Raw genomic sequence first — 25,773 nt, forward strand, 5'->3', positions numbered from 1 at the left:
AGTAGTAGTAGTAATAGTTTTTATTCTTATCTATCTTACTCATATTATTTTATTATTATTATTATTATTATATTATTATTATTATTCTTATTATTATTATTATTATTATTATTATTATTATTATTATTTTATTATTATTATTATTATTATTATTATTATTATTATTATTATTATTATTATTGAAAAGGATGGCAGAATTAAGCGAGTTTATTTTATATATTGTTTTTTTCTATTTTCCTTACAATTCGCTTCTCAGGCTCAGCGATGTTTCTGAGTAACTGGCCAATATTCATATTGGGAATTTTCAAAAAATTGTAAATGCTGAAGGTAATCTTTTATTAGAACAGGATATCAGGTCCAGGTCAAGCACTGACGACGACCCCTGCTTGACCTGGACCTGATATCCTGTTCTAATAAAAGATTACCTTCAGCATTTATAATTTTTTAAAAATTCCTAATATGAATACTGACCAGTTACTCAGAAACATCGCTGAGCCTGAGAAGCGAATTGTAAGGAAAATAGAAAAAACAATATATAAAATAAACTCGCTTAATTCTGTCATCCTTTTTAACAGCATTTGCCTAAAAGAGGGTCTTCTACCAAAATATTATTATTATTATTATTATTATTATTATTATTATTATTATTATTATTATTATTATTATTATTATTATTATTGCTACTACTGCTACTACTACTAAACTTATAACAGTTCTAGTAATGATAATGGTGGTACTACTATAGTATATATAAGAATAAAAGTTATGATAATAATAATAATACTAATATTAATAATAAAATCTTAAAGATGATAATAATGATCATGATGGCAATGTTAATGACAATAACAATAACAACGTCTACCGTTTGAGAGGGCAGATCATTATCTAGGTCAGACCGTATGCTGGGCAAAGCCGCGTCTCGTTTAATACGCGTGCAACCGTGGCCTTGGACCATCACCATGATTGCATGCCCAATTGTTGAACCATGGCGCCCATGGTCTAATGCTTTGTTGCACCATGCTTGCATGCTTCACTGCGCGATTCAGGCGGTCACAGCTCTTTTCTCAAGAAGTCTTGGATTTGTTCTGATGTTATCAGTGTGTACCGTGTCATGTGTGTATCGTTTTGAGCAATGACCAATTTTACTAAAAATGTTTACCCGTCCCCCAAAGCTTAAAAGTGGTCACCGAAAAAGAAAGGCCAAAGAAGAGGAAAAGACTGTGTCAAAACTAAACTAGGTTCGTATTCCAGCAAAGGGGATGGTTGTTCCACAGGTCATGCAAAGCCAAGTTGCGATAGTAGTGATGTTGCAAATAAAAGTAAGAAAAGAAGATCGGTTAATCGAAATGATATGGATGTAGTTGAAACAGACTCCAACCCAAATGCAGAAACTTGTGCTGAAAGTGCTGGAGCTCAAAAGAACAACACATTGATTTCATACCGAGGACACTATCTAGCTAACATTGAAAACAGTGAGTTGAAAAGATTTATTATAAAATGTAAATGTGTGTTTTGATTTATTTATGAGCATTATTTACTGGTAAATCAAGTAATGACAAAAAAAATGAGCTTTTCATGATAGAAGCTCACTCAAATAATTTGCACCAGAGCCCATAATGACCTAGTTCCGCCACTGGTTTTGCGTGGTAAGTTAATGGTCAAAATAAAGCGTATGAGAGATCACAGTCACATTCCTGGTTTGGCCTTCAAGCTCTCTGAAAGTAACCACAGACAAGGCTTAATTTCATTTTGTAAGTTGTTGCTATTCATTTCCAAAGTAACGACAACTGACACTAATATATTGAGGTTACGTTAATGCAATTAATAAATGAAAACAGTGAATAGAGGTTTATTAATGTTCTAGGATGTTTCATAGGAACGAAAACATCGTGCAAGTTTGGAATAAACTAGAGAAAAAATAGACTCGTTGGCAACTTACCAATGACGTCATCAACAATAACAAATAAACCCAAATATTCCTACTTATTTCACCATTTTTCAGTTCTGTGTCGTGTTTCTTTATTTTAGCATTTTTTAGATAAATAATATGCGAATACTGTCATAAAATATATAGCTTGGTATTTTATGAAAATAGTTATCTGATTGAATAATTAATTATAATTCAATTTAACGCTTATTTGATTATTTTAAATATACAATTAGTAGGAGACAAGACACAATTATCACCGAACAGAACTTCAGAAGGCGCTCAGGCTCAAGGCAGAAGGAAGCAGGAGTAGTCTTTAGTGTCTAGATCGTATCCATCTTCATTTTAACAGGTATTTTCCCACCCCATTTTGTCTGTTTTCATCCTATAGATGACACATTAGTTCCCCGACGAATTATTCAGTGACATGAGATACGAAGAAGTGAGAGAAATGGTTTGAGTTGACGAAAAATAATGCTATTTGTGAAGTGGTTCATTGTCTTTGTTAAGGTTGTGATCTGTCACGTATAATTTAGGTCTTATAGTCATAAGTAGGCACAAAGTGACGAGGGATAATGGCCTAATTAATGAGGTAAGGACTGGGCTACAATGCAAAATTACGTTGGTCCGTTTAGGCCTTATCACCTAGTATTTATCTGTTAGGTAGCTCTTATCATAACCTTTTATGCAGGATGGGATCAGTCCACCAAAATGTCAAAAAGTCATTCTTTATAACCTTAAGGGTATTTCATTTTTGGTAATGTCAAAAAGTCATTCTTTCATAATCCTTAAGGTATTTTATTTTAAAACATCACAAAGTCATTCTTTATAATCTTAAAGGTAGTAATGTACTTTTTCGGAGGGTGGCTAGGTGTTGATTGTAGGTGGCCTGCTTGGCCTGCTGTGATGTTTTACCCTATTTCATTTTAAAACATAAAAAAGTTATTCTTTATAATCTTTATGGTATATCATTTTAAAACGTCAAAAAGTCATTCTTTATAATCTTTTAAGATATTTCATTTTAAAATTTCAAAAAGTCCTTCTTTATAATCTTAAAGGTATTTCATTTTAAAACATCAAAAACTCATTCTTTATAATCTTAAAGGTATTTAATTTTAAAACGTCAAAAACTCATTCTTTATAATCTATAAGGTATTTTATTTTAAAATGTCAAAAAGTCATTCTTTATAATCTTTAAGATATTTCATTTTAAAACGTCAAAAAATAATTTTATATAATCTTTAGGGTATTTTATTTTAAAACGTCAAAAAGTTATTCTTTATAACCTTTAATGTATTTTATTTTAAACGTCAGAAAGTCATTCTTTATAATCTTTAAGGTATTTCCTTTTAAAATGTCAAAAAGTTATTCTATATAATCTTAAAGGTGTTTTATTTTAAAATGTCAAAAAGTTATTCTTTATAATCTTTTGGGTATTTTATTTTAAAACATCAAAAACTCGTTCTTTATAATCTTTAAAGTATTTTATTTTAAAACATCAAAAAGTTATTCTTTATAATTTTAAGGTATTTTATTTTAAAACATCAAAAAGTCATTCTTTATATCTTTAAGGTATTGTATTTTAAACCATTATTGCAGTTTGGGGCTGGAGAATATATAAATCAGGAAGATCTAAAGGGTAAACGACCAAATTGCAACCAGTTCACTCTGAAAAGGCCACTTTTTTTACTCTTATGAAATTAGTGAAACAATGATACAATAAAATTTTTAAGCAGACCATTCTAAAGAATGAAGTTTTGTCAACAAAATGAGATATATGAAACTGCCATACGAACTAAAATAAGCATGTAAAGTCTGTAAAATGTGTTCAAGGCAGTTTTTATATCCAATGTGGCGTCTCTTCGAATCGCGACCAGTTCGTCACTCCAGTGGCCGCTACGTCCTTCCCAGCACTCATTTGAAAAATATTTGCGTATGTTACGTTTATTGATATTACTCAATATTGCAGTTGTAATCAACACAATAAAACAACATTTTGTTGCCTATACTAGTGAAATTATGAGAAGTCTAATTCCTGGGGTCATGTTCTGAACTGAAATTAATTTTTACCATGTAATCAGTGGTTATCCTTACTACCATCACAACTGGAACTCCACTGTGCTTATTTGATAGTAATTATACACATTTACGTGAGAGTTTGTTTACAGCGAAGCTGTGGAGGGAACAATTTTCCAGCTTTATTGTACATCTGGCTGCCAAAAACATTGGTGAGCATACAACGGGTTAATGAATTGTTTATGACCAAAATTTTCTATTTTTTGCTAGCACTTTTCATTGATTTAAGTCTATACAGTATTACTATTTTGACTTTTTTCTCTCTTTTAATAGTAATTATGGCTAAAATAAATGTTACCTTTAATCATTGCATGCTAGGAGTGGCGAATGGAAACATTTAAAAAAGAACTCGTAACCAAGTTTTGGAGGGAGTTGCATGCCAATATCATTGAGAAATTGCCTACAAACAGGCACTGCTGTTTGTGAATTAAAGCTAGCAGAGCCTGGTTTGAAAAATTCAGGAAAGGAATGGGCATACATAATGGGCCTACTTCAGGGATTAAGGACATGTTTGCAAAGTGGAATGATGTAAAATTTTGTGGAGAATTATCATCCCAACAAAGTTGTAATCTGTCTCCAACATGTTTAATGACAATAATGCTGTGTTTAACTTTAAGCAAATTTTAAAGAAATGCCAGAAACAATTTTGTCTGGACAGTTTTGTTGTGCGATGGGTCCAGTAACTCTCAAGCTGGTCCTAGTGCCAGTAATAAACAAAGAGGAGAAGTAACCTCAGATAGTGCTAGTAAAAAACTAGAAGTGACCCCAGATAGCTCCTTGCTACCTGAAGTCATTCTGGATGGAGATTCCCCTTCCAAATAATAACCTCTCCTCCTCCCCCTCCCCTCCCCTCTCTGTCTTCCGTACGCCAACAAGTGTTCTCCATAAAGGTAAGAGTGATGTTAAATATTAATTTATTAATTTCATTGGTAATTTATATTTATTTCTCATTGTTTTCTGTATGTAAAACTGTGTTTATTCCCTATAAAATGTATTTTGTTCATGAAACTTACCTGTCAGATATATATATATAGCTGTATTTCCTGAAATCCGACAGAATTTTAAAAACTTCCGACACACGCAGTGGTCGGCCAGGTGGTTAGTACCCATTCCTGCCGCTGGGAGGCGGGTATCAGGAACCATTCCCATTTTCTATTCATAATTTTTCTGTCGCCGGTGCTGAAAACACCTGTTTTCAGTACCTCCGTTTTAGGATTTTGGAAACTTCATTGCCGCTAAGTATCCAAATTGTCTTTTGATTTATTTACTTGGATTTGTGGCTAGGCATACGCTATCTTAAATTGATTTGAATTTGATTCATTTTTGCATAAGATATCTGAATCTAGTTAGGCTAGTTTCAGACGGGGTTGTCTGCAAAGATAGGGTGTGGCTACCGAAAGCTTCGGTAGATCCGCACTTGGTATGTACGAGGGGTATGGGTCTTGCTTCTTTGTTGAGATTTGTCATGTAAGGAGTGTGAGACTTTTGTCTATTCCGTAAGGAAGACGTATGATTCGTATGTACGCAATTAATCAGTAAACATGTCTAATTCCGTAAGGAAGACGTATGATTCGTATGTACGCAATTAATCAGTAACAAAAGTCAGGGTAGTGAACTTGCTAACCTTCCTGTAGACTTTATTTTGCCTAACCCTGTAGTATGGCCTACGGGCTATGTATTTGTCTACGAGAGGTGCTCGCTCTCCTTCATTGCTGTGAAGAGTGCTACTTCTGTAATTGTTACTCCTAACCCTGTAGTGTTGCCTTCGGGCCCTAAAACAGTGTCTGTAGAGGAATTGCCCTTTCTCTGATACTCTTTCAATTCGTAACTTAGAATCAAAAGTGCTTGCTTTAGAGAGCAAAAGTGAAGTGCAGAAGTGCAGTGATACCCCTTGTGTAGTGGAGGGTGCGTCAGATCGGCCTCGTTTTGCCTCTAGGCCGGGACCTCTGCTTGACTCCCAGGACCCGGGGAGGGAGCATGTCGAAAGCCTAAGGAGGGTTACAAGGAACCCCCACCGATCTGGCGTGCCTTCGGCAGTATCTGATGAAACTCCCCAGACTGCCAAAGTGCGTGCGCGTGCACGAATCCTGAAGGATTGCTTCTCGTCCTCCGAAGCGTCCTCCCCGTGCAGGGGTTGGAGCTTTCGGAAGGACTCGCGCCCTCTAAATAGAAGCTTTATAGAAGAGGACGCTTCACGTCCTCTCTCTCTCTCTCGTTATGCGTTTCAGTGAGAAGTAAGAAGGCGAACGTCGCCTGAACTCGTGTCCGTCTTTCCACCGAGAAATACGTAAAAGAAGTCATAGTAGCAGGAAGCTTTTGAGAGCGGACGTCCAAGCTTTTTTACTGTCAGAATAAGAAGGCGTTCCCTCTTGACTTGGACGGGACGCTCGGATGGACGCCAGGCGCGCGTGGGTGCACGCCAAGCGCGCGCCAGTGGACGCTGAACGCGCGCCAGTGGATGCCAAGCGCGCTCCAGTGGACGCCGAGCGTGCACCAGCGCACGCCAGGTGTGTTTCGCCTGGCTGAACGTTTCTGTTGAACTCTTCAAGCTCTTGTTTCAGATTTGGGCCTAAAGAATTTTTACCTCTACCTTCGGTGATACCTTCTACCTCACCTGCAAAGAATGTGAAGTAGGCAGTGCTTCGGAGGAAGCTTAAAGTGAACAGACAACTTCTTCTTCGAAACCCAGCAAGACATCGGGTTTCGTGAATTCAAGAGGTCTCTGTCAATTAATATTGCTTTTCGCATAGGTGGATGGAGTTAAGGAAAGCTCAAGGGAAGATCTCGTTTGCTTTACCGCAGTCAAGACTTTGTGATAAGGCAGTTACGGGTTATGTAAAAGCTCGACGTCCTACACGTCATGACGCTCGACTACTTTCGGTAGGATTCTTGCAAAAGCACTCATCAAGAGGACGCTCTTCAGGAAAGCGCAAGACAAGACTTCCTTTGCTATACTGCCAATAAACAATTGATACGGGAATCGGAAAAATAATATGCTCGACTTCCTGGATTACGTTTTGTCAATTCAGTGATTTTCCCCCATTGACAATATACTATCGTTTTGTCAAGTAAGTGGGTATCCCCTCATTGACAAAATATCTCTTTGTCCCGTAAATGGGTTAGTTCTCATTGACAAACATCTTTAACTTTATTTTGCGTAAGCGGATAAGCTCTTATTGACAAGATTCGGAAGAGCTCTCATTCATCATTCGCAGACTCGTACAAGAAATAGACTTGTAGACTACGTCAATGACCGCTTATGTCTAGTAACATAAGAAGCTTGAGCTGTCTGCTTCGATTCTCTAAGTTTTGTTCATGAAACTTGCCTGTCAGATATGTATGTAGCTGTATTTCCGAATTCAGCTATATATATGTCTGCCAGGTAAGTATGAACAAACTTTATTGTAATATAATATCATATTTTGCCTTGCGTTATTTTACTACTGGTTGGTTCGAGTCATATACGCTTGCTGTAGTTACTTCTTCGGATGGCAACCGAGAGCTCTATTGTCTATTATTTTAAGGACATTTAATCGTTACTCCCTGCAGCCTTTCAGGAGTTTCCGATTTATCTTTTACCGTTGTATGGTAGTGTTCTGACGACACAAACGCATCTATATATTTAGCGTTTTCTGTTTCGCTTAAATATACCAGCTTGAGAGTCTCTTTCTGCTCAAAAATAACGGACCTATTTCTTCGTAGAATAGGGTAGCTGGCAACTCAGACATAAAGTTAAGAGACGACGTTCGTAAGCTGCTGGCTGCTGCTGTGTCTGTCCTCCAGTCCAAGTTCCAACCGAGCCAGTAACAGATCGTGCGCTATCATGAGCGGTAGGTTGCGTCTCTCTCTCCTGCGGGATTGACTGACTAACCGTATCTCTGTGCTGGGGGTTACGTCTCTCCTGCGGGATTGACTGACTAACTGTATCTCTGTCCTACAATCACGGACTTTAGCCTAAGATTGAGGGGATTTCTTACATGAATGAATAAACGTTACATTCGTTTTGCCTTACTATGTTCAACAGAGTTATCTCTTAATCCTTTCGGTGCTCGTTACCGCACGGTATAGAACTACGCGTCTACCGCAACATTGCACTTTTATATGCTCTCCTGCTTAGGCAAAGCGCAGCCTTATTAGGGAAGTAAGCATACTCGGGGAGGGAATGGATAAGCTTGCTGGGGACCATTTCCTTCCTGAAGAAGTTTGTTTCCCCGAATAGACTGCAATTCAGACCTCCACAGTTTTTTCCTACCGGGAAACTGAAATATTATTCTAGATCTAGGAATGATTCTGAACTTCTCTCTGTGCGTCTATCACCTGAGGTGATAGAAAGAAGGTGCCGGACATCTGGATAGGGTTTCAGATGTCCTGGATCTTAATCTGAAAGAAGTAAAAGCAATTCGGTCGTCCCTCCAGTCCTCGAAACGAGTTTTTGGAACCAGTGGTCCAGATCAACTCTGATATTCCACAGCTCTCTCATATCTTAAGAAGTATCTTCTCTCGGTCCCTGTTCGAGTTTACGAGAAAGAGCCTATTATAACAACAGGCGTAGAATGTAACGATCCTCTAGAGGTTCGTTACAGGATTCCTCTAGATGTTCGTTACAGGATTGCAAAGTTCGTACGAATCGTCTCGATCGACGGCAGCTATTGACTTCCGAGTGGAATCTTTCTTTAGAAGTAGTATGTTGAGAGTTGTGGAGACTTTAGGGACGCCCTTTCATTCTTCTCTTCGATATGTTGAGGACGAAGAGGCTTCTTCTTCTCTGCTCCCTTATTCTTGATCCGGGATCGGTACCATTAAACGCCATCCTATGATATTGAACGGGGATGGATGTTTAAGTCCTTCTTTTCCCCTTTTTCAATCGCTTAGGAAATGTAATAAGAGGATTATGACGTCACAGGAGCGACAATGACGCTGATCGCCCCATGTTGGCCTTCAGGATCCTGGATTCACAGAGGTCACGTCCTTCCTAGTTCACTTTCCAAGGACCTTTTCCGAGAGAGTCGGTCTACTCTAACTCGAAAGGTACCTATAACCTCTCCGCTCTGAGTCTGACTACGTTCAGACTATCGAGATGTTGACAGGAATAAGATTACCGTCTTCCATTTCCGTCTGAAGAATGGGATAAGCTGGCAGTCACAACTATTAAAGAATACGCAAATATGTTGTTGACGGCCTTTGGGCTCAGAGATTTGCTTCTGTCAAACAACAAAGCCCTTCACGATCTTTGAGTTCTGTGGAATCTCGAAACTCGCTCACCATCTACTTTTTGTCTCACCTGTTTTCTCGGAGTCAGACACTCATGCGAGATCAGGCGACATATAGTAGCCCTGAGTTTCTTGTTGACGAAGTCGGTTGCGTTTATACACCCCCGATGATCGTGTAACATGAGACCAGGTTGGACTGTCAGGCATTCTTCCTTCGAGACTGAATCGCCTTTTTGCTCCTCGCTCCTTTCTCCTGGCACCAGAAGCTCGAGTCAGGAGTTGCTCAGGAGTTGATTCGCTGATGACGTTGGGTTGCGTTGATACACCCCCCAAGGTTTGCTGAGATTGAATCGCCCAGGCAGTCCAGACACTCATCCTTCAGCGAAGAATAGTACCTTATGGTCTTCAGGGTACAGCCTTACTGTCCTTGATTCGTCTGACTGGTCAACTGGTCGGTCACCTGACTTTAGTACAGACGGACTGACTGTGCATGTCCAGATCGAAGCTTTCAATAGGGAACTTAGACGTAGTCTGAAGTTCTTGATGTCAAAGCATTCGAACCTCTCCTACCTGTTAACTTCTTGCATGTGATCAGGAAGGCCTTCTTCTAACCACCCTAGATACGACAAAGAGGGTTAGTGAGATTTTAAGCCATCGTCACAAGTTTTGGCTTTAGAGAACACAAGGCGGTGTGCTCTCTAAGCCTTTCGTTGTGGCCTAAGAATGGAAACCCGTTGTCCTTGGGCCAGGAGCTTGGAAGCAAGGATGGCACAAGTTAGTGGGCAGGAGCCAGAGAGAGTCCTGTGCCCTGTCGGGTCTCTCAAGTTTTATCTACATAAAACTCAAGAAAGTCGAAGTCATTCGCGAATCTGCAGTGTTCCGAAAAAGACCAGACTTGCCCATATCGAAGAACACCCTGGCTTTAGTGTTAAGGAGTTCTTTCAAAAATGCTCCTTCATTGTGTTTGCACAAAGATTTGAAATCTTTTTATCTGAATGCTCACGAGGTGAGGGCGCGGCCTCGGAAGCATTTCAACAGAGCATGGCACTCCGCAACATCCTGAGTACCATGTTTTAGCGAAGCAACTCTGTGTTCACTTCACACTCCCTGCGAGATGTGAAGATGGCATATGAGATCTGCTGCTCGCTAGGGCCATACGTGTCTGCAGACACAATCTTGGGGGCAAGAAGTACCACTCATCCTATCCTGTAGAAAATGGTTGGGAAGAGCTCTTAATTTAGTTGTTGAGTCGCCGACAACGGCGACTTCTTAACTCTTAAGCCTTAGTTAACACACCTTAACTTTGGCTAGGTTGGTCAGGTGGTGATATATATATTTATATATATATTTATTTTACTTCTTAGCCCTCATGGTATGGTCAATATGGTCTAGTCACGTCGTGGTCTCGCCCCTGTTGACAGATCATCTGGAGTGCACCAGCTATATAGGTCTCTACCTTGCTGGCAACTCTAGTAGCACAAGCAGACTTACGTGGCAGTAACCACGAAGCCAGCTATGCTAACAGGTGGAACCAAGATGTAAATCATCTGCATGCATTTGTTTCCCAAAATCCTTCTATTCTGTCCCTTCCCACCTCCAAAGGTGGGATTCAGCTATATATACGTATATCTGACAGGTAAGTTTCATGAACAAAATGATATTGTTATGATACAATAAAGTTTGTTCATACTTACCTGGCAGATATATATAATCAAGTACCCACCCACCTCCCCTCAGCAGACAGTGGAAATAAAAATTATGAATAGAAAATGGGAATGGTTCCTGATACCCGCCTCCCAGCGGCAGGAATGGGTACTAACCACCTGGCCAACCACTGCGTGTGTCGGAAGTTTTTAAAATTCTGTCGGATTTCAGAAAATACAGCTATATATATATCTGCCAGGTAAGTATGAACAAACTTTATTGTATCATAACAATATCATTTCTGGGCTCAGCTCGTGTCGGCCTATGAAAGTATCCTTAATATCATTCTTTCTAGGTAAAATTAGCCTAAAATTACCAGAGAAAAACAAAATTAAGAAAATGTCAGTAAAACTGACTCGCTCACTCTTAAAAAGAAGTGTCGGTATGATATAGGGGCGAGTGTGGAACACTACCACGAGACAAACACCAATTAGAACTTCCCTATCAGAATCCCCCCAAGAGAGAGCTGATACCAACGGGCGATGCAGCCTCTACTACTACTACTAGAGGACGCCACGGACAGCAGCGCCCCTAGCGGTCATCCTTAATTTTTAGCACCAGCGACAAGTCGCCATTTTCTTGTGCTTGTGTTTTTCTTGCGATTTATCCGCACCTTCATCATGGAACGCTCTGCAATTGCCACGGCTAAGTTAAGTAACTCATAAGTAACATTTTACCGTATTTTTGTCTTCCGGGTACCAGTATTTTCCTTTTTATAGGTCATATACGGTTCCCCGGTTGTCTCGTGGCGGCCATGCCGCCTCGTAAGAATTCCCGGTCCTCCATACTGGGACTTCTTATGCTTATGGGCTTACCTTATCACATTCATTGTTTACATCGAGTTTTAGCTAGTTCAGCCCTCCTACCATTCTCTTAGCTTGGTATTTAGGGCTATTATTATTATTATTTTCAGCCCAGCATCCCGGCTCTTGCTCTACATCGGCTATCGCTGGCTCCGAGTAGGCTCCTGTTTCTCGGAACAGTCTGCCTCCTCCTGGGCTTCTTTCTCTTTTACTAAAAGTGTCTCTTCCACCTTTCGATGTATTTTTATTATTTAGGGTGTTAGGCTAGCCTAGGTGCTTGTTCCACATATTGGTACAGCTTGGTTCACGTGGCCCTACCACGGTTGTGGTTGCCTCGCGGCCTAGGCCACTGCGGTCACGTGTCCTATAGCACCTTACCCTGCCCCTTCCCTCCCTCTCTGATGTAGGGAGGGGCTGGGGGACCCCTTGGTTGTTATAAGACAACCTCATCGCCTTTCTCTCACACTCTCGGAGGTGACCGGGGGTCCCCCAGCAGGGGTATAGGGCGACCACTATGAGGTACCGGGTCTCCATGCGGGTAGTTGGTGAGGCGGGGAGGAGTAGGCCATCCCTCCCCCCTTTTCTCGCTCCCGCCGTGTTTCGCCGGGACCTTCCTCCCCCCCTCCCCATTGCTCAGCCACCTCCCTCCAGATACGTAAGGAGCCTTCCGTCGCAGCCGGGGCCCCTTTGGTTATAGGATATTGGCTCCGCTAGCGGGCAGGGTGGGCGCTATGAGTGGTCGGTTGCTTGCCTACTATATCCTTATATCTCCTCCGCTACCGGAAGGGAGCTTACCCTTACCTACGCCAATCTTCTAGTAGACGGGCGGAGAGAAGTTGTTTTAATTTTGTTATTTTAAGGATATATACCCTAATTATAAGATATTTTACAATGAATTGTGTGTTATTATATTATTTTTATCAACCATCCCCGCCATTGTCCGTCGTGGTTTCCATTACCACCACTCCTAGTTGGTTGATTCTTGTGCCTCCGCCATTGGCGGAGTCATAGCCTATCTTCCAACCTGGTTACCACACGTATTTTAGCGGGGCTCTGGTTTTTTCTAACTTTATCGCTCCGGCACCAGCGGAGCATATGTTAGGCTGTAAGTGTTTACTCTGTAACTCATGTACTTTTTCACTTACAGGCTACCAACTGCCAGGTCCCAGCCTGTAATGCGACGCTCTACGACCCTGTGGACATGACGAGTGCAAGGTCTCACGCCCCGTGTGCCACGTCGTACAATGAGACGATCGTCTGGCACCCCGAAGCCTGCGCTATATGCTACGACCTGGTCGGTCCAGCTGGGAGATGGGTATGTCCATTATAGGCTTACTTATGATTTTACTAACAACTTCTAGTCGTAAGTTTGTTAACCCTGTCCCACAATTGGTAGCTAATCTCACCTTTCTTTCAGGCTAGCGTGTGAGGGAAGTCGCCCTCGCCACCCTGAAAGCCGTGGGTGGGACGGCTTTGGGAAAAAACGCCGCCAAGGGCCAGCCCTACATTTTAGATAGGAAGCTGGCCATCCAGATCTTCCCCGCGGGCAAGTCGACGGGCTACGTCGATCCCTTGTCCGCTGCCCCATTGATAGCCTCCATCCAGCAAGACCTCCAGCAATCGTTTGGGGTCGTAGCCTCCCAGGAGTCGGTTCCGGACGTCGCTGCCCTGGACCTGAACCTTGAGCCAATGGCGGTAGTTAGCGAGGATTTGTTGGTTGAGGTAGGTTTGTCGGGCGCCCAAGGTCTTTCCTTGGGCGCTCCCTGGATGCTTCTCCTGTCCCTTCTTCTTCCGCCTCTTTCCAAGGCTTTGCGGGATCCGAGATCCCTAGCCGCCCTCCCGCTCTCTCTGTACCTCCTAAGGAGAAGGGAAAGAGAGAACCGAAGACCTTGTCTAAGTCGACTTCTAGAAAGTCGTCTTCGTCTTCTTCGGCCAGGAAGTCGTCGACTTCATATGCCGATGCGGTGAAGGCAAAGCCGAGCTCTTCCCAGTCGAAGAGCTCCAGAAGCAAGGCTTCGAAGGAGAAGGCTCGCGCTACCACCGAGTCACTGCCTTCTCCCGCTTCCGCTGCCTCCTCTCCGGCTATGCCGGCAGGGGTGGCAAGCACCAGCACCTGCGTTCCCTCTTCTGTCTCACCAGGGGTGATGGAACAGGTAGGGGTGCTGGTAGGTTCCCAAATTTCAGCTTTGGGAACACGTTTTGAGCAGATGGTTCGAGCGCAATTATCGAACAGTCTGGTCTCAAACTCGGAACAGTCTATCCAGGACCTCTCTAATAGAATGAAGAGAGAATGAGGACCGAGTGGCTGGGCTAACTCAGGCTCCTCCCCCAGTCTCCCCTGCATCTAGCACGGGGATTCTCCAACTTCCGCCTTACGACTCCTTGCCAGCTTTCTCTATGGAGAATCCATGGAGAGTAGCGGCCTACGCTCCTTTTAAGGACGGGATGATTTCGATCCCGGAGTTTGGTACTCGAAGGATTGAGGACTTCGAGTTCTACCCTCCGGGTCTGACGCAGCCTTTCATCGGGTATGCTAGGCTGACGCCAACGGCTCTCACGAGAGAGGACAAGATCTCGAAGGAGTCAGTTCTCTACAGTAGAGATCACGCCCAGCGAGAATGGGTTCACTGCCTTGAGGACTGGGAGTGTACTAACACTAAACTCCAGGCCTACAAGAGTCCCTTCACTATTTTCGCGACGGAAGAGGAGGTCTCTCTTCCGTTCGCCACGAAATTGGTGGAGAAGGCTCTTCAGGCAGTCCTCAAGGATGAGCCCATTCCACAGTTGAGGGAGTCGGAGTCTACTTCTCCACTCTTCCCCGCCTTCGAGAGGTTGTGGGAAAACCTGCCAGCTACATTCACGCTGGGTAAACTCAAGCCGGACTGCCGCCATGGACCAGTTCGGTGAGAAATTACCTAGGCTGCCGGATTCCCTAATCCAGGCAGAGTTCGATGCGCGAACTAGGTTTGGCAGGTCCCTCAACTCTCTCATCGTTACGGAAATGGCTGCTCTTTCCTACGCTACGGAACCGCTGTTCAAGATTCTGGCGAAATCTCAGTTTCAGACGGTTCTGTCAGACGCTTTTGACTTCTTCCAGGCCAGGAGGAACTGCCGGAAGCATGTACTTCAAGAGTGCACAATCAGGCATGAGCCTAATAGACTCTTGGCTGCGAGCATGTGGGGAGCGGATCTCTTCCCAGAGTCCGCAGTGAACGAGGTCCACCACGAAGCTGCTAGACTCAACCAGAGCCTTAGAGCTAGGTGGGGTGTATTTCCCTCTAAGAGGAAACAGGAATCCGTTCCCACTGCTGGCAAGAAACCAAAGAAGGCTGGTAAGAGGGTTTCCAGCCTTATAAAAAAACTTCAACATCAGGCAGCAGTTTGTGCAGGCAGGCAGTCCCAGTTTACCCAACAGGGACAACCTTCCACATCTAAACAGAACCAACCTTTCCTCCTGGTGCCCCAGCAATCTCAACCATCTACTTCTACGCTATCTCGCCGGCCTTTTAACCCTGCTTATGAGGGCTCAAGGCTACTCTCAACGAGGGGTAGGGCGAGAGGTTACTTTCGTCAGCGTGGCGCAGGAAGGGGCACGAGGAGTAGGCAGTTCAGAGGAGGGCGTGGTGGGCCAACCAAACCCGCCCATCAGCAATGAGGCTCCCCAGGTAGGAGGGAGGCTGTTCCTCTTCCGCCACAGGTGGGGGTTCAGCAATTGGGCACAGAGCATAGTGTCCAAAGGATTAGGCTGGAGGTTTGGATCAAAGTAGTCCCCCTCCCCCTCAATCCAAATTCAAATTTTTTCATTTGCATCAGGTACCGTCAAAGGAATTGATAGATACGCGGAAGAACTCCTTCAGAAAGGAGCTATTGGCGAGAGTCAAACATCTAAAATTTCAAGGGCGCTTATTCAGCGTGGCCAAAGAAAGGCTCAACAAAAAGAAGGGTAATCTTAGACTTGTCAAAGCTAAACTCTTTCATTCGCTGCGACAAGTTCAAGATGCTTACCCTCTCGCAAGTAAGGACCCTACTTCCGCGTGGAGCCGTCACATGCTCCATCGATCTTACAGACGCATACTATCATATCCCTATAGCCAGGCACTTCCGCCCATTCCTAGGATTCAGGCTAGGAAATCAGACATTCTCATTCAAAGTGATGCCCTTCGGTCTGAATGTAGCCCCCAGGGTATTCACAAAGATAGCAGAAGTGGTTGTACAACAATTGAGAGCTCAGGGAATCATGGTAGCGGCATACCTCGACGATTGGTTGATCTGGGCACCAACAGTCGAGGAATGTCTCGAAGCTACCAAAAAGGTAGTTCACTTTCTGGAACATCTGGGTTCCAGATAAACAAAACGAAATCCAGACTTACTCCGGAATCTCATTTTCAGTGGCTAGGAATCCAATGGGATTTGTCTTCCCACAATCTATCAATTCCAGTGGCCAAACGGAAGGAAATAGCAAAATCTGTCAGGCAATTCCTCAAATGCAAACAGACATCAAGAAGAAACCAGGAGAGAATCCTAGGGTCTCTTCAGTTTGCTTCGGTAACAGATATCCTTCTGAAGCAAGGCTGAAAGATATAAATCGAATTTGGCGGTCAAGAGCAAACTCCAAATATCGAGACAAGTTGTCAGTAATTCCACAGATCCTCCGCAACCAACTACGGCCTTGGTCAAAAGTAAAAGAACTTAGCCAAGAAGGACCCCTTCAATATCCCCTCCCAGTGTTAACCATTCACACGGATGCTTCCCTGTCCGGGTGGGGGGGATACTCTCAGTTCAAACAGGTTCAGGGGACTTGGTCAGTTCAATTTCGCCAGCTCCACATAAACGTGTTGGAAGCAATGGCAGTATTTCTACTCTTGAAGAGACTGCTTCCCCGAAGAAGTCTCATCTAAGGCTAGTTTTGGACAGTGCAGTGGTGTTCATTGCATCAACAGAGGAGGGTCCAAATCCAAGCATGTGAACCATGTCATGATAGCCATCTTTGCATTAGCAAACAAACACAAATGGCATCTGTCTGCCACTCACCTGGCAGGAGTAATGAAATGGTGATAGCAGACGCCCTGTCCCGGTCAGTTCCTGGATGGAATCAGAGTGGTCTCTGGACGTCGGGTCATTCCAGTGGGTAAGCCGGAGAGTCCCAGGTCTCCAAGTGGATCTCTTCGCCTCACAAGCGAACCACAAGCTCCCTTGCTATGTGGCCCCAACCTGGGACCCTCTGGCTTATGCCAGGACGCCCTGTCGTTAGATTGGAATCAGTGGAGGAGGATTTATATTTTTCCTCCAGTGAATCTTCTCTTGAAAGTCCTAGACAAACTAAGGTCTTTCAAAGGGATAGTAGCTCTGATTGCACCGGATTGGCCAAGAGCAACTGGTATCCTCTTCTTTTGGAATTGGGGCTCCGACCTCAACGGATCCCCAATCCCAACTGTCACAATCAGTACAAATGAGGACTGTGTTCGCTTCCTCAAGAACTCTCCAGACCCTAACTTTATGGACTTCATGAAGTTTGCGGCTAATAAAGATGCTGACATTGATCCACAGAACATTCTCTTCCTAGACCAGAATCAGATAAGAGAGAGTCAACCATTAGACAATATGGACATCAGCTGTTAAAAAATTAGCATCTTTCTTGAGAGAATCGAACACCACAACCATGACAGTTAATTTGGCTATATCCTTTTTCAGATCCTTGTTTGAAAAAGGTTTAGCAGCTAGCACGATTACACTCACAAATCGGCTTTGAAGAAAATCTTTCAAGTAGGTTTTCAGATAGATTTGACTGAATCTTATTTCACATCTATCCCTAAAGCCTGTGCTAGACTTAGACCTTCTCAGAGGCCTACTACAGTTTCATGGTTTCTTAAATGATGTCCTCAAACTAGCTTCAATACTGACACAACTCATCTTGTACGTTTCATTATGCTCCTGAGGAAGACATTATTCTTATTAAGCCTAGCCTCAGGAGCTAGAATTTCAGAACTGTCGGCTCTATCCAGGGATGCGGGTCATGTGGAATTCTCCCATCAGGAGAAGTTCTACTTGCTCCGGATCGTAGCTTTTTAGCCAAAAAATGAAGATCCTCTTGCAAGGTGGGCTCCTTGGAAGGTTTATCCCACTTCCACAGGATCCTTCTCTCTGCCCAGTATCAACTCTTAGAGCCTTTCTTTCTCGTACTTCTTCTAGATCCTCAGGTGCTCTCTTTATGAGAGAAAAAGGTGGTACTTTATCAGTTAAAGGCATTAGACAGCAAATCCTTTACTTCATTAAACAAGCCAACCCTGAGTCATTCCCAAAAGCACATGATATCAGGGGGAGTAGCCACCTCAATTAATTATTTCCAACATATGAACTTTGAGGATCTTAGGAAGTATACTGGATGGAAATCCCCGACAGTCTTTAAACGGCATTATTTAAAGTCTGGAATCTTTAAAGGTTTTTCAGCAGTAGCAGCGGGAAAACATAGTTTCCCCTGATACTGTTTAGTAATTGTAGTATTGATCCAGGTCTCTTTCTACCTACTTCAACCAACATGCCTCAACCTATCGTCAGGCTACTCAACATCATAGCCTTAGCCGTTGTATCCATATAGTGGATTGTCCCTTATTTTTTTTTGCTAGGGACAACCACTTTTGGTACTGATATGTACTTCAGTGTAGCCTACCCTTAATTTTTTTATGGCTAGGGTAGGACACAATATGTTTGTATATTCACTATTTGTTGTTTGTGATGAACTTCAGTCACAAGTGTTTTTGTATATATTTGGAAATAATTGTATTATGATGGATTTCAGTGTACCTACCCTTATTTTTATGCTAGGGTAGGACACATGTATGTATATGTTTTTGTAATTATGTATTCTAATTAAGTAAAATCCAAATTTGCCTTATTTTACATGCATCTCTGTAATTTTATTTATTTAACCATTTAAGTACTTTAAGTTTACTAACATTCTATTATTTTACTGTTTTATATAGTTAGTTTTAAGTGCTTAATTTGTATGCTGTATTTGATTTACTTATATTATATCCATCATTTTAAACTGTTTTCATTGTTTCCTTTCCCATCTTGTCTGTTTCTCTGGTACTCTTTCATAGGCCGACACGAGCTGAGCCCAGAAAAGGATTTTGACGAAGGAAAAATCTATTTCTGGGTGATTGGCTCGTGTCGCCCTATGAAACCCCCCCATTTTTATGGTTTTGTTTTCCCCCCCTTGCAGGACAAGATGTATTTACTGTTTTAATTAAGGATGAACCGCTAGGGGCGCTGCTGTCCGTGGCGTCCTCTAGTAGTAGTAGTAGAGGCTGCATCGCCCGTTGGTATCAGCTCTCTCTTGGGGGGATTCTGATAGGGAAGTTCTAATTGGTGTTTGTCTCGTGGTAGTGTTCCACACTCGCCCCTATATCATACCGACACTTCTTTTTAAGAGTGAGCGAGTCAGTTTTACTGACATTTTCTTAATTTTGTTTTTCTCTGGTAATTTTAGGCTAATTTTACCTAGAAAGAATGATATTAAGGATACTTTCATAGGGCGACACGAGCCAATCACCCAGAAATAGATTTTTCCTTCGTCAAAATCCCTTTTTTTGTTAAATTTTTGGGGGGTTACATTATTCCTTATGGGAATTATTGTTTCGGTTTTTTATGTTTCAGATTTCGTGGGAGGTTCCAGAATGGATAATGTAAAAAAACTGAGGTTCCACTGTACTGGTGTCATATTTTAACCAAAATTAATTTGCCGTATGATTATGAATAATAGAACAGAGAAGCATTATAGGCTATCATCATCATCAGATTTCTCCTTTACAGGGATACTCCACTGTCTATTGTTTGGTGCAGTTTGAATTCACATCTGGTCTAGCTCAATATTTGTGTTCATTGCAAGTTATTATTATAAAAAGTTTAACCAGACTACATTGTCTAATTATAAATTATAAAAACTTATGCATCATTATACATCTAACTAATCAGCTGGAAGGAAAAAAATATGCCATGTCCCTTCTAAATGTTTAGTGGGTTAGAGCAGTGTTTCTCAACATTTTTACCTCTGGGAGCATCTATGAATTAACAGAAACTTTGGGGCGCACCTTTGATTTTAGTCTTCACCATCTTTCTGTAAGCGGGCAAAATAATAGAGTCAGTAAGAGTATGTAACTTCATCTTTACGGCAATCATTTCCGATACTTCATAAGATGCAATTTGAGCCTTGTCAGACAACGTTACTCTGCTTTTGAAAGCAAATGCTTACTTTGTTTGTTGGTCAAGTATAGTTTTTTAAAATAATTTACGTCTTTTCCTTGAAGACTGCAATGCGATGTTTGAAAATGTTTACTTAATTTACTAGGAAGCATCGACTCATTTGACATTTTGCAACCACAAACTAAACACAGTGGGAGAGGCTGATTTTCATCTCAAGTGCACATGAAGCCAAAACTTAAATAACTTTTGTTGTATTTCCGATTAGGTCTAATCTTAATTTTCTTAGCTGGACACTTCACTTCACTCGAAACGGTTTCATTATTAGAATTAAGTTCCTCACTGGTATGTATCTTGCTTAAAAATCTGTTTATTTTATGGGTAGTCCACCTGGTTTTCTATTATATAAAAGAGTTCATGAATTATGATTCACTGAGTGTCTTGAATGAAACCTTTGAAGAGTAATGTAGCAGCAGTTAGGTATCTACTGACTGACTGACCAGAATCGTAGTTGTTGTTTTTGATTAAGCTGACTTTGTGTCAGCACGGGCTCTTGCTCACCGAGCAGCCCGTAAAAAATATCAGGAACGCAGATGCCCTTCCTTCTAAACAGGACACGGAGGTCATCGTCACGAATCATAAAGGGATTTTGACGTAGGAAAAATCTATTTCTGGGCGAGGAAGCCGTGTCGCTCCGTGAAATGTGTCCTCTTTAGCACTATTTCTAGTAAAATATTGCTATGATACCAGAGAACTGCTAAATTGGACATGTCAGAAGTCTCTGACTCGCTCACCTTTGACATGTCAACCACCAAATGGTGAAGTCATTAACCTGGATTATAAGTCACTAACCTAGATTGCTGCACTGGTTAATTCTATAGCCACCCGACCTCAAGGAATACTGGGTATTAGCTGTGTCCTTTCATCCACTGCACTGACCATATGGTGAAGTCATTAACCTGGATCCACAAATCTTGATTACTGTACTAGATTAGGCTTGTTTATTCTGGTATCTGGCCTCATGGGAAACTTAGTATTATTTCTGCTTTGCTTTTATGAGAGGAAATCAAAGATTAAGAGAGACAGGCAGCTATTGTGGCTGAGAATTGATGGAAAATGCAGAACTTAAGAAATTATGTTAACAGAAGAATATACATACTACTCTTCATCACAATTCTACAATTTAATATTCAAGTATCAGAGAGAAAGAGAGAGAATCATGAAAAAAAATCTACCAAAAGTAATAAAAGATTAAGATTGTCAGCTCCATTTCAACCATGAATGAGACTGAAGATTTCATAGAACCAGCCAAAAAGTACAGGAAAAAGGAGTGGTTCTTAACACATTTTTTTATGGAAATATATCTATCGGCAATAAAATTATTATTATTTTTTTAAGTATTTTTCCTATGCTGAGATTAAGGATGAAATAATTAAAAATATAAGTTTTCATTTAGCAGTGAATTTTGCAAAGCATAAAACAAACACAAAAACTAGTGAGAAAGGTGTTCGTGAAAGGAAAATGTGTCCAGTAGCCTTAAGAAAAAAATAAAAAAGTAAAATCTGACATTTGTCATTTTTGGCTAAACAACTACAAAGAAGATTAGCAGGATAGAAATTCATAAAGAAAAGAGGCCAGTAATGGCTGATTCAAACCTGTAATGAAATGAAAAGGAAAAATTAAGGAATTTACCTTCCAGTTTAAAATGTCAAATATCAAAGACTTGACTCAGACATAGAAACACATACTCTGTCTGCAAAATTTATGAAAACAATGACAGATATTTCAAACATTAGAATATAATTTTTCTATTCCTTGGGGCGCACCTGAGCACCTCGCCGGGTGCACCAGTGTGCCCGGGCGCACAGGTTGAGAAACGCTGGGTTAGAGAATTAAGAACTGCATATGTAAACTTTTTGAACAGTATCACCCAAATATATATCATTGTGTAGGTTAGGAAAATTGACTTAAGAACTTAAAGATTGTAATGGGTTTGGGATGATGATGATCTAATAGTGGTTCAGATATGGAGTGTTTAGTATTTGCAAAGCTTCAAACATTGGTCAGTTACGTAAATGTGTTTGTACAATTTTTTTTTTCTTATAGTTTTTCCTCGCTGCTTTGTCTCATATTTCAACATTTCAATTAATTCATTTATTTATCTATTTTTATTTATTTATTTTTTTTTTTTAGAATTGATTGTGATAGTTCTCTTCATAATGTCAATGTTTCAACGAATGTTTGGTCGCCGGAGATCTCCAGGAGATGGAAGTTCCAGCCCTGCAGTTGAAGCAAGTGAGGAACAACCAGAAGAAGTTAATAATGACGGATTTGTTGTTGTAGGTAAGACGTAGATGTAATACTCTTTAAGGTGCAATGCATTTCTGGAAAATGTTATTAGGACAGACAGTGGTCATTTCAGTTGCTTCTGGACATAAGGATAAACTGTCTGATTGCAAGGATTTGTTTGAAAGATGGAATGAGATTAACCTGTTTTGTACCTACCTCTAAAACACCCTCAGCAAGGTGTACTACTTCTAAGCTTCTTGGCTAGGGTACAGCTCCACTGCTGTGTGAAAGACTACTTATTTAAAAGCTAAGGCCCTCACATGCAAATAATATGTACAGTTTTTGTTGTGTTAGGTGCGTACAGAAGCTATAGTAATGTCACTCATTAGCTATCTCATGTATCTTGTTGCAAAGGAGGTGTTCCTGCTTCATTGGGTATTGGATAGGCCTTTGCAACTACCAGTCTCCTGGTATCTTACTGATGAAGAATTTGACCAGATGGGAGTTATTGCAGTGATGATAACGGCTGATGTGAAAGGATGAATAATGATGAAGTGAATGGCTGGTTTTTGCTGTCTTTGATCACTTGGTTGAATTGATAGCAGTTCAGTAATCAATATCTCTGGACTTAATTTTGAATTCTCAGTTTCTTTACTGAAAGTTACTGTCAGTCATTGTTCTATTTTACCAAGGAATCCCTCCAAGGAAGAGAAGAGATTGATGAAAAAGCCTCACCCTTCTCGGGAACCAAATAAACTCCTGAGGAAGAAGGGGCTACATTACAAACATTAGCCTGGCGGCCTCCCGATACTTCCATCGATGAATCAGTGGAAGAAAGAAAGGAGATGCAGGGACAACGCTGCTATGAGGGTTGACTACTGCAGGAGACAAAACATTGGGAATAGGCGCAAAACCATCCCAAGTAGGAAGAGTCAAAACCCTCCGATGTTCTCTCTTGCCAACAACCTCCACTGCTCCTTGGCCCATGCCCGGCATTCCGTGCAAGGATTCATAATAGTACAAAAATTAGAACGACACCTACTGCATGTGATGTGGGGGTCGGTCCCTGCCAAAGCCAAAAAACCAGAACATGGAAAACCTGGAACTCCAGGGCACATATGCTGATGCCAATGAAGGAGCAGAAGAAGCCATAATACCAGCCAAACACACACACACACACACACACTAAACAGAAATGAAACGGGAAATGAACCGGGAAAAGGCCAAGAGAGGTTAACACGACTCTCAGCCAGGCGGTCAAAAGAAAGACTGATGCGCGATCATAGGTGAATGGTCTTTGACCATCCTTCACCCGATCTACACATGCGTTGCCAGATATCACAAGATTCCTTGCTTTCATCTGTTTTTTTTTAACCGGATCCAGCTAGGCGCCAGAAATTATCCTATTGTTAAGACCTCAGGATTGTAGCTATGAAAAATACAAATTCTCCAAGAAAATTTGTCATTTTTCCCTTAGAAAGCCTGCTGATTTCCTTGTATCTCGGCTTTATGATTGATTCCATTTTTGTGACATATTGTGAAATGATTTATCTATTGTGCTGGTGAGTTTATCTACTAAATTATTGTTTTCTAAGCACTAGTAAATATTTATGGGAAAACTGTAGTAAGTATTGATGGGAAAAATGTTTTAACTGCTCTGTATACTGCAATGTATTATGATCTGAATCCTTATTCCAGTAAGAATATTGTGTGTTCTTTTCTCTGCTGTCAGTGTTATTGGTGCCTTTTATACTACTTGGTTAGAATAATTGTTTTATAAGAGCCATTCCAGTTCATTCTACAGTAGCACATCTTTTTTATTCCTATTTATAGTTTCAGTTTGCTTAGTATTGTCAGGTAATTTCCAGTGATTGGTTCTGGTTCTTTCTTTCTGCTGCCACATTTTGGAATTTTCTTCCTTCTTATGTTCAGCTAGACTTAAAACTGACATTTCTGGGTTCCAAAAGCAGACCTATTGCTTCCTTCATGGTTAAGCATCACCTTTCATCCTTTTCCTTTCTTCAAACCTGGTTCAGATAAGAACATGAGGTTGGCTTTCTCACTGGCCTTTGCTATTTAAAGAAAAAGTGGTGCACAGTATGTTGTTGGTTGTTATTCTCTTGAAAAGCAGTTTGCATTAACTGGGTAGAGACCATATACGTACAGGGTGGGTAATCGTTATTATACACTATATAATTATGTGCTGTGTTTTGGTATAAGTAACTACATCAGTTAGCTAAGTATTATTATCATGAGTGATTGTTACAGTTTTATTTTCAAATTCTCAACATGAGGAACTTACATTTTTGAAAAAGACTGAGTATATTTATCATGTGTGAGGCTGAGTAGTACTGATCTACCTTCATGTAAGAAAACTTATAAATATGAATCCATCTATGTATCTTATTAGATTTTTCTTAAATTTAGGACATAACTTCTTACTTTCTTTTTTTAATCAAAGAGATATCTCCATTGCTCTGTTTCAGGTGATGATTCTAATCAAGATGGGGCTGCGTTCGGTCCACCCCCTGGCTATTCTTTAGAAGGAGCTGCTGCTTTTCTCCCATATAACATCAATCCAACGGCTACCCCAAGGTGAGCATTTTAATTGTTTTATGGTCATGTTTTTATGTTAATCTAGTAACTGCTGTTTATGATTCCATGCCCCAAGTTGCTAATGTTTTTCTATCCTTTCAATATCACATCTTTCCTCCATTATACTCATTGTTCATATATGAAACAAACCCTCGGTCTTAACATAGGATAAATCTTCTAGCATCAGCTGGAAACTGGTAAAGTTAAAATATTTGTATACATGGGACATGAATCTTAACATGCCATAGTTACACATCGGAGGGTTTAGATTCTTCCTACTTGGCAAGGTTTTGTGACCTATTCCCGATGTTTCGTCTCCCGCAGTAGTCAACCCCCATAGTAGCGTTGTCCCTGCATCTCCTTCCTTTTCCATTAATTCGTTGGAAGTTTCGGGAGGCCGCCAGGGTGATGTTTGTAATGTAGGCCCCTCTTCCTCGGGAGTTTATTTGGTTCCAGAGGAGGGTGAGGCTTTTTCATCAATCTCTTCTCTTCTCTTTCAGTGTCAGAACCGTCCAAAATGGCGGCGATTTGGAAGATGCTTGGGCTAGGGGGTACCCCCTCCTTGGAGGGGTTGCTAGCGCATTTTGTGGAGGCTCGCACCCCCCTTCCCGGTCTGGCCAGGCCATCCCCACTCCTCCCAACCTTGTCTTAGTGGGTAGCAGCAGTCGGCCATCTTGTATTGCTCCGCCAGTGTCTGCCGCCGCTTCGAGTCGGAGTGTCGCTACAGCATCAGCCTCGTTGATGATGTCACAGGGTCCATCTTGTGTATTCCTCCGCCAGTGGCGTCTCTTTCAAGGAAGAAGATGAAGAGGGAGACCAAAAAGAGATGGAAGGACTGTGTGAGAGGGGACTTACATGAGAAGGGAATTGATGAGACAGAAGCGCAGGATAGATGGAAATGGCTCATCCGAACGGCGACCCCATATAAATGGGAACCAGGTGGGAAGAAGTGGCATCTCTTTCCCCC

The 25,773-nt window shown here is 41.5% G+C and overlaps 1 protein-coding gene across 1 annotated transcript in view; it reads left to right on the top strand.

The window, feature by feature from the left end:
- Positions 1–1,255: 1,255 nt before the first annotated feature.
- Positions 1,256–25,773, top strand: part of LOC135203082 (uncharacterized) — a 49,559-nt gene continuing 25,041 nt past the window's right edge. The window contains exons 1-3 of the mRNA XM_064232694.1: positions 1,256–1,475; positions 22,116–22,265; positions 24,698–24,806. Coding sequence (XP_064088764.1) covers positions 1,355–1,475; positions 22,116–22,265; positions 24,698–24,806 — 380 coding nt within the window. The 5' untranslated portion in view covers positions 1,256–1,354. The remainder of the gene's footprint in view (positions 1,476–22,115; positions 22,266–24,697; positions 24,807–25,773) is intronic.

This window comes from Macrobrachium nipponense, chromosome 33, assembly GCF_015104395.2.
Source record: "Macrobrachium nipponense isolate FS-2020 chromosome 33, ASM1510439v2, whole genome shotgun sequence".
In the NCBI taxonomy this organism is placed as follows: Eukaryota; Metazoa; Arthropoda; class Malacostraca; order Decapoda; family Palaemonidae; genus Macrobrachium; species Macrobrachium nipponense.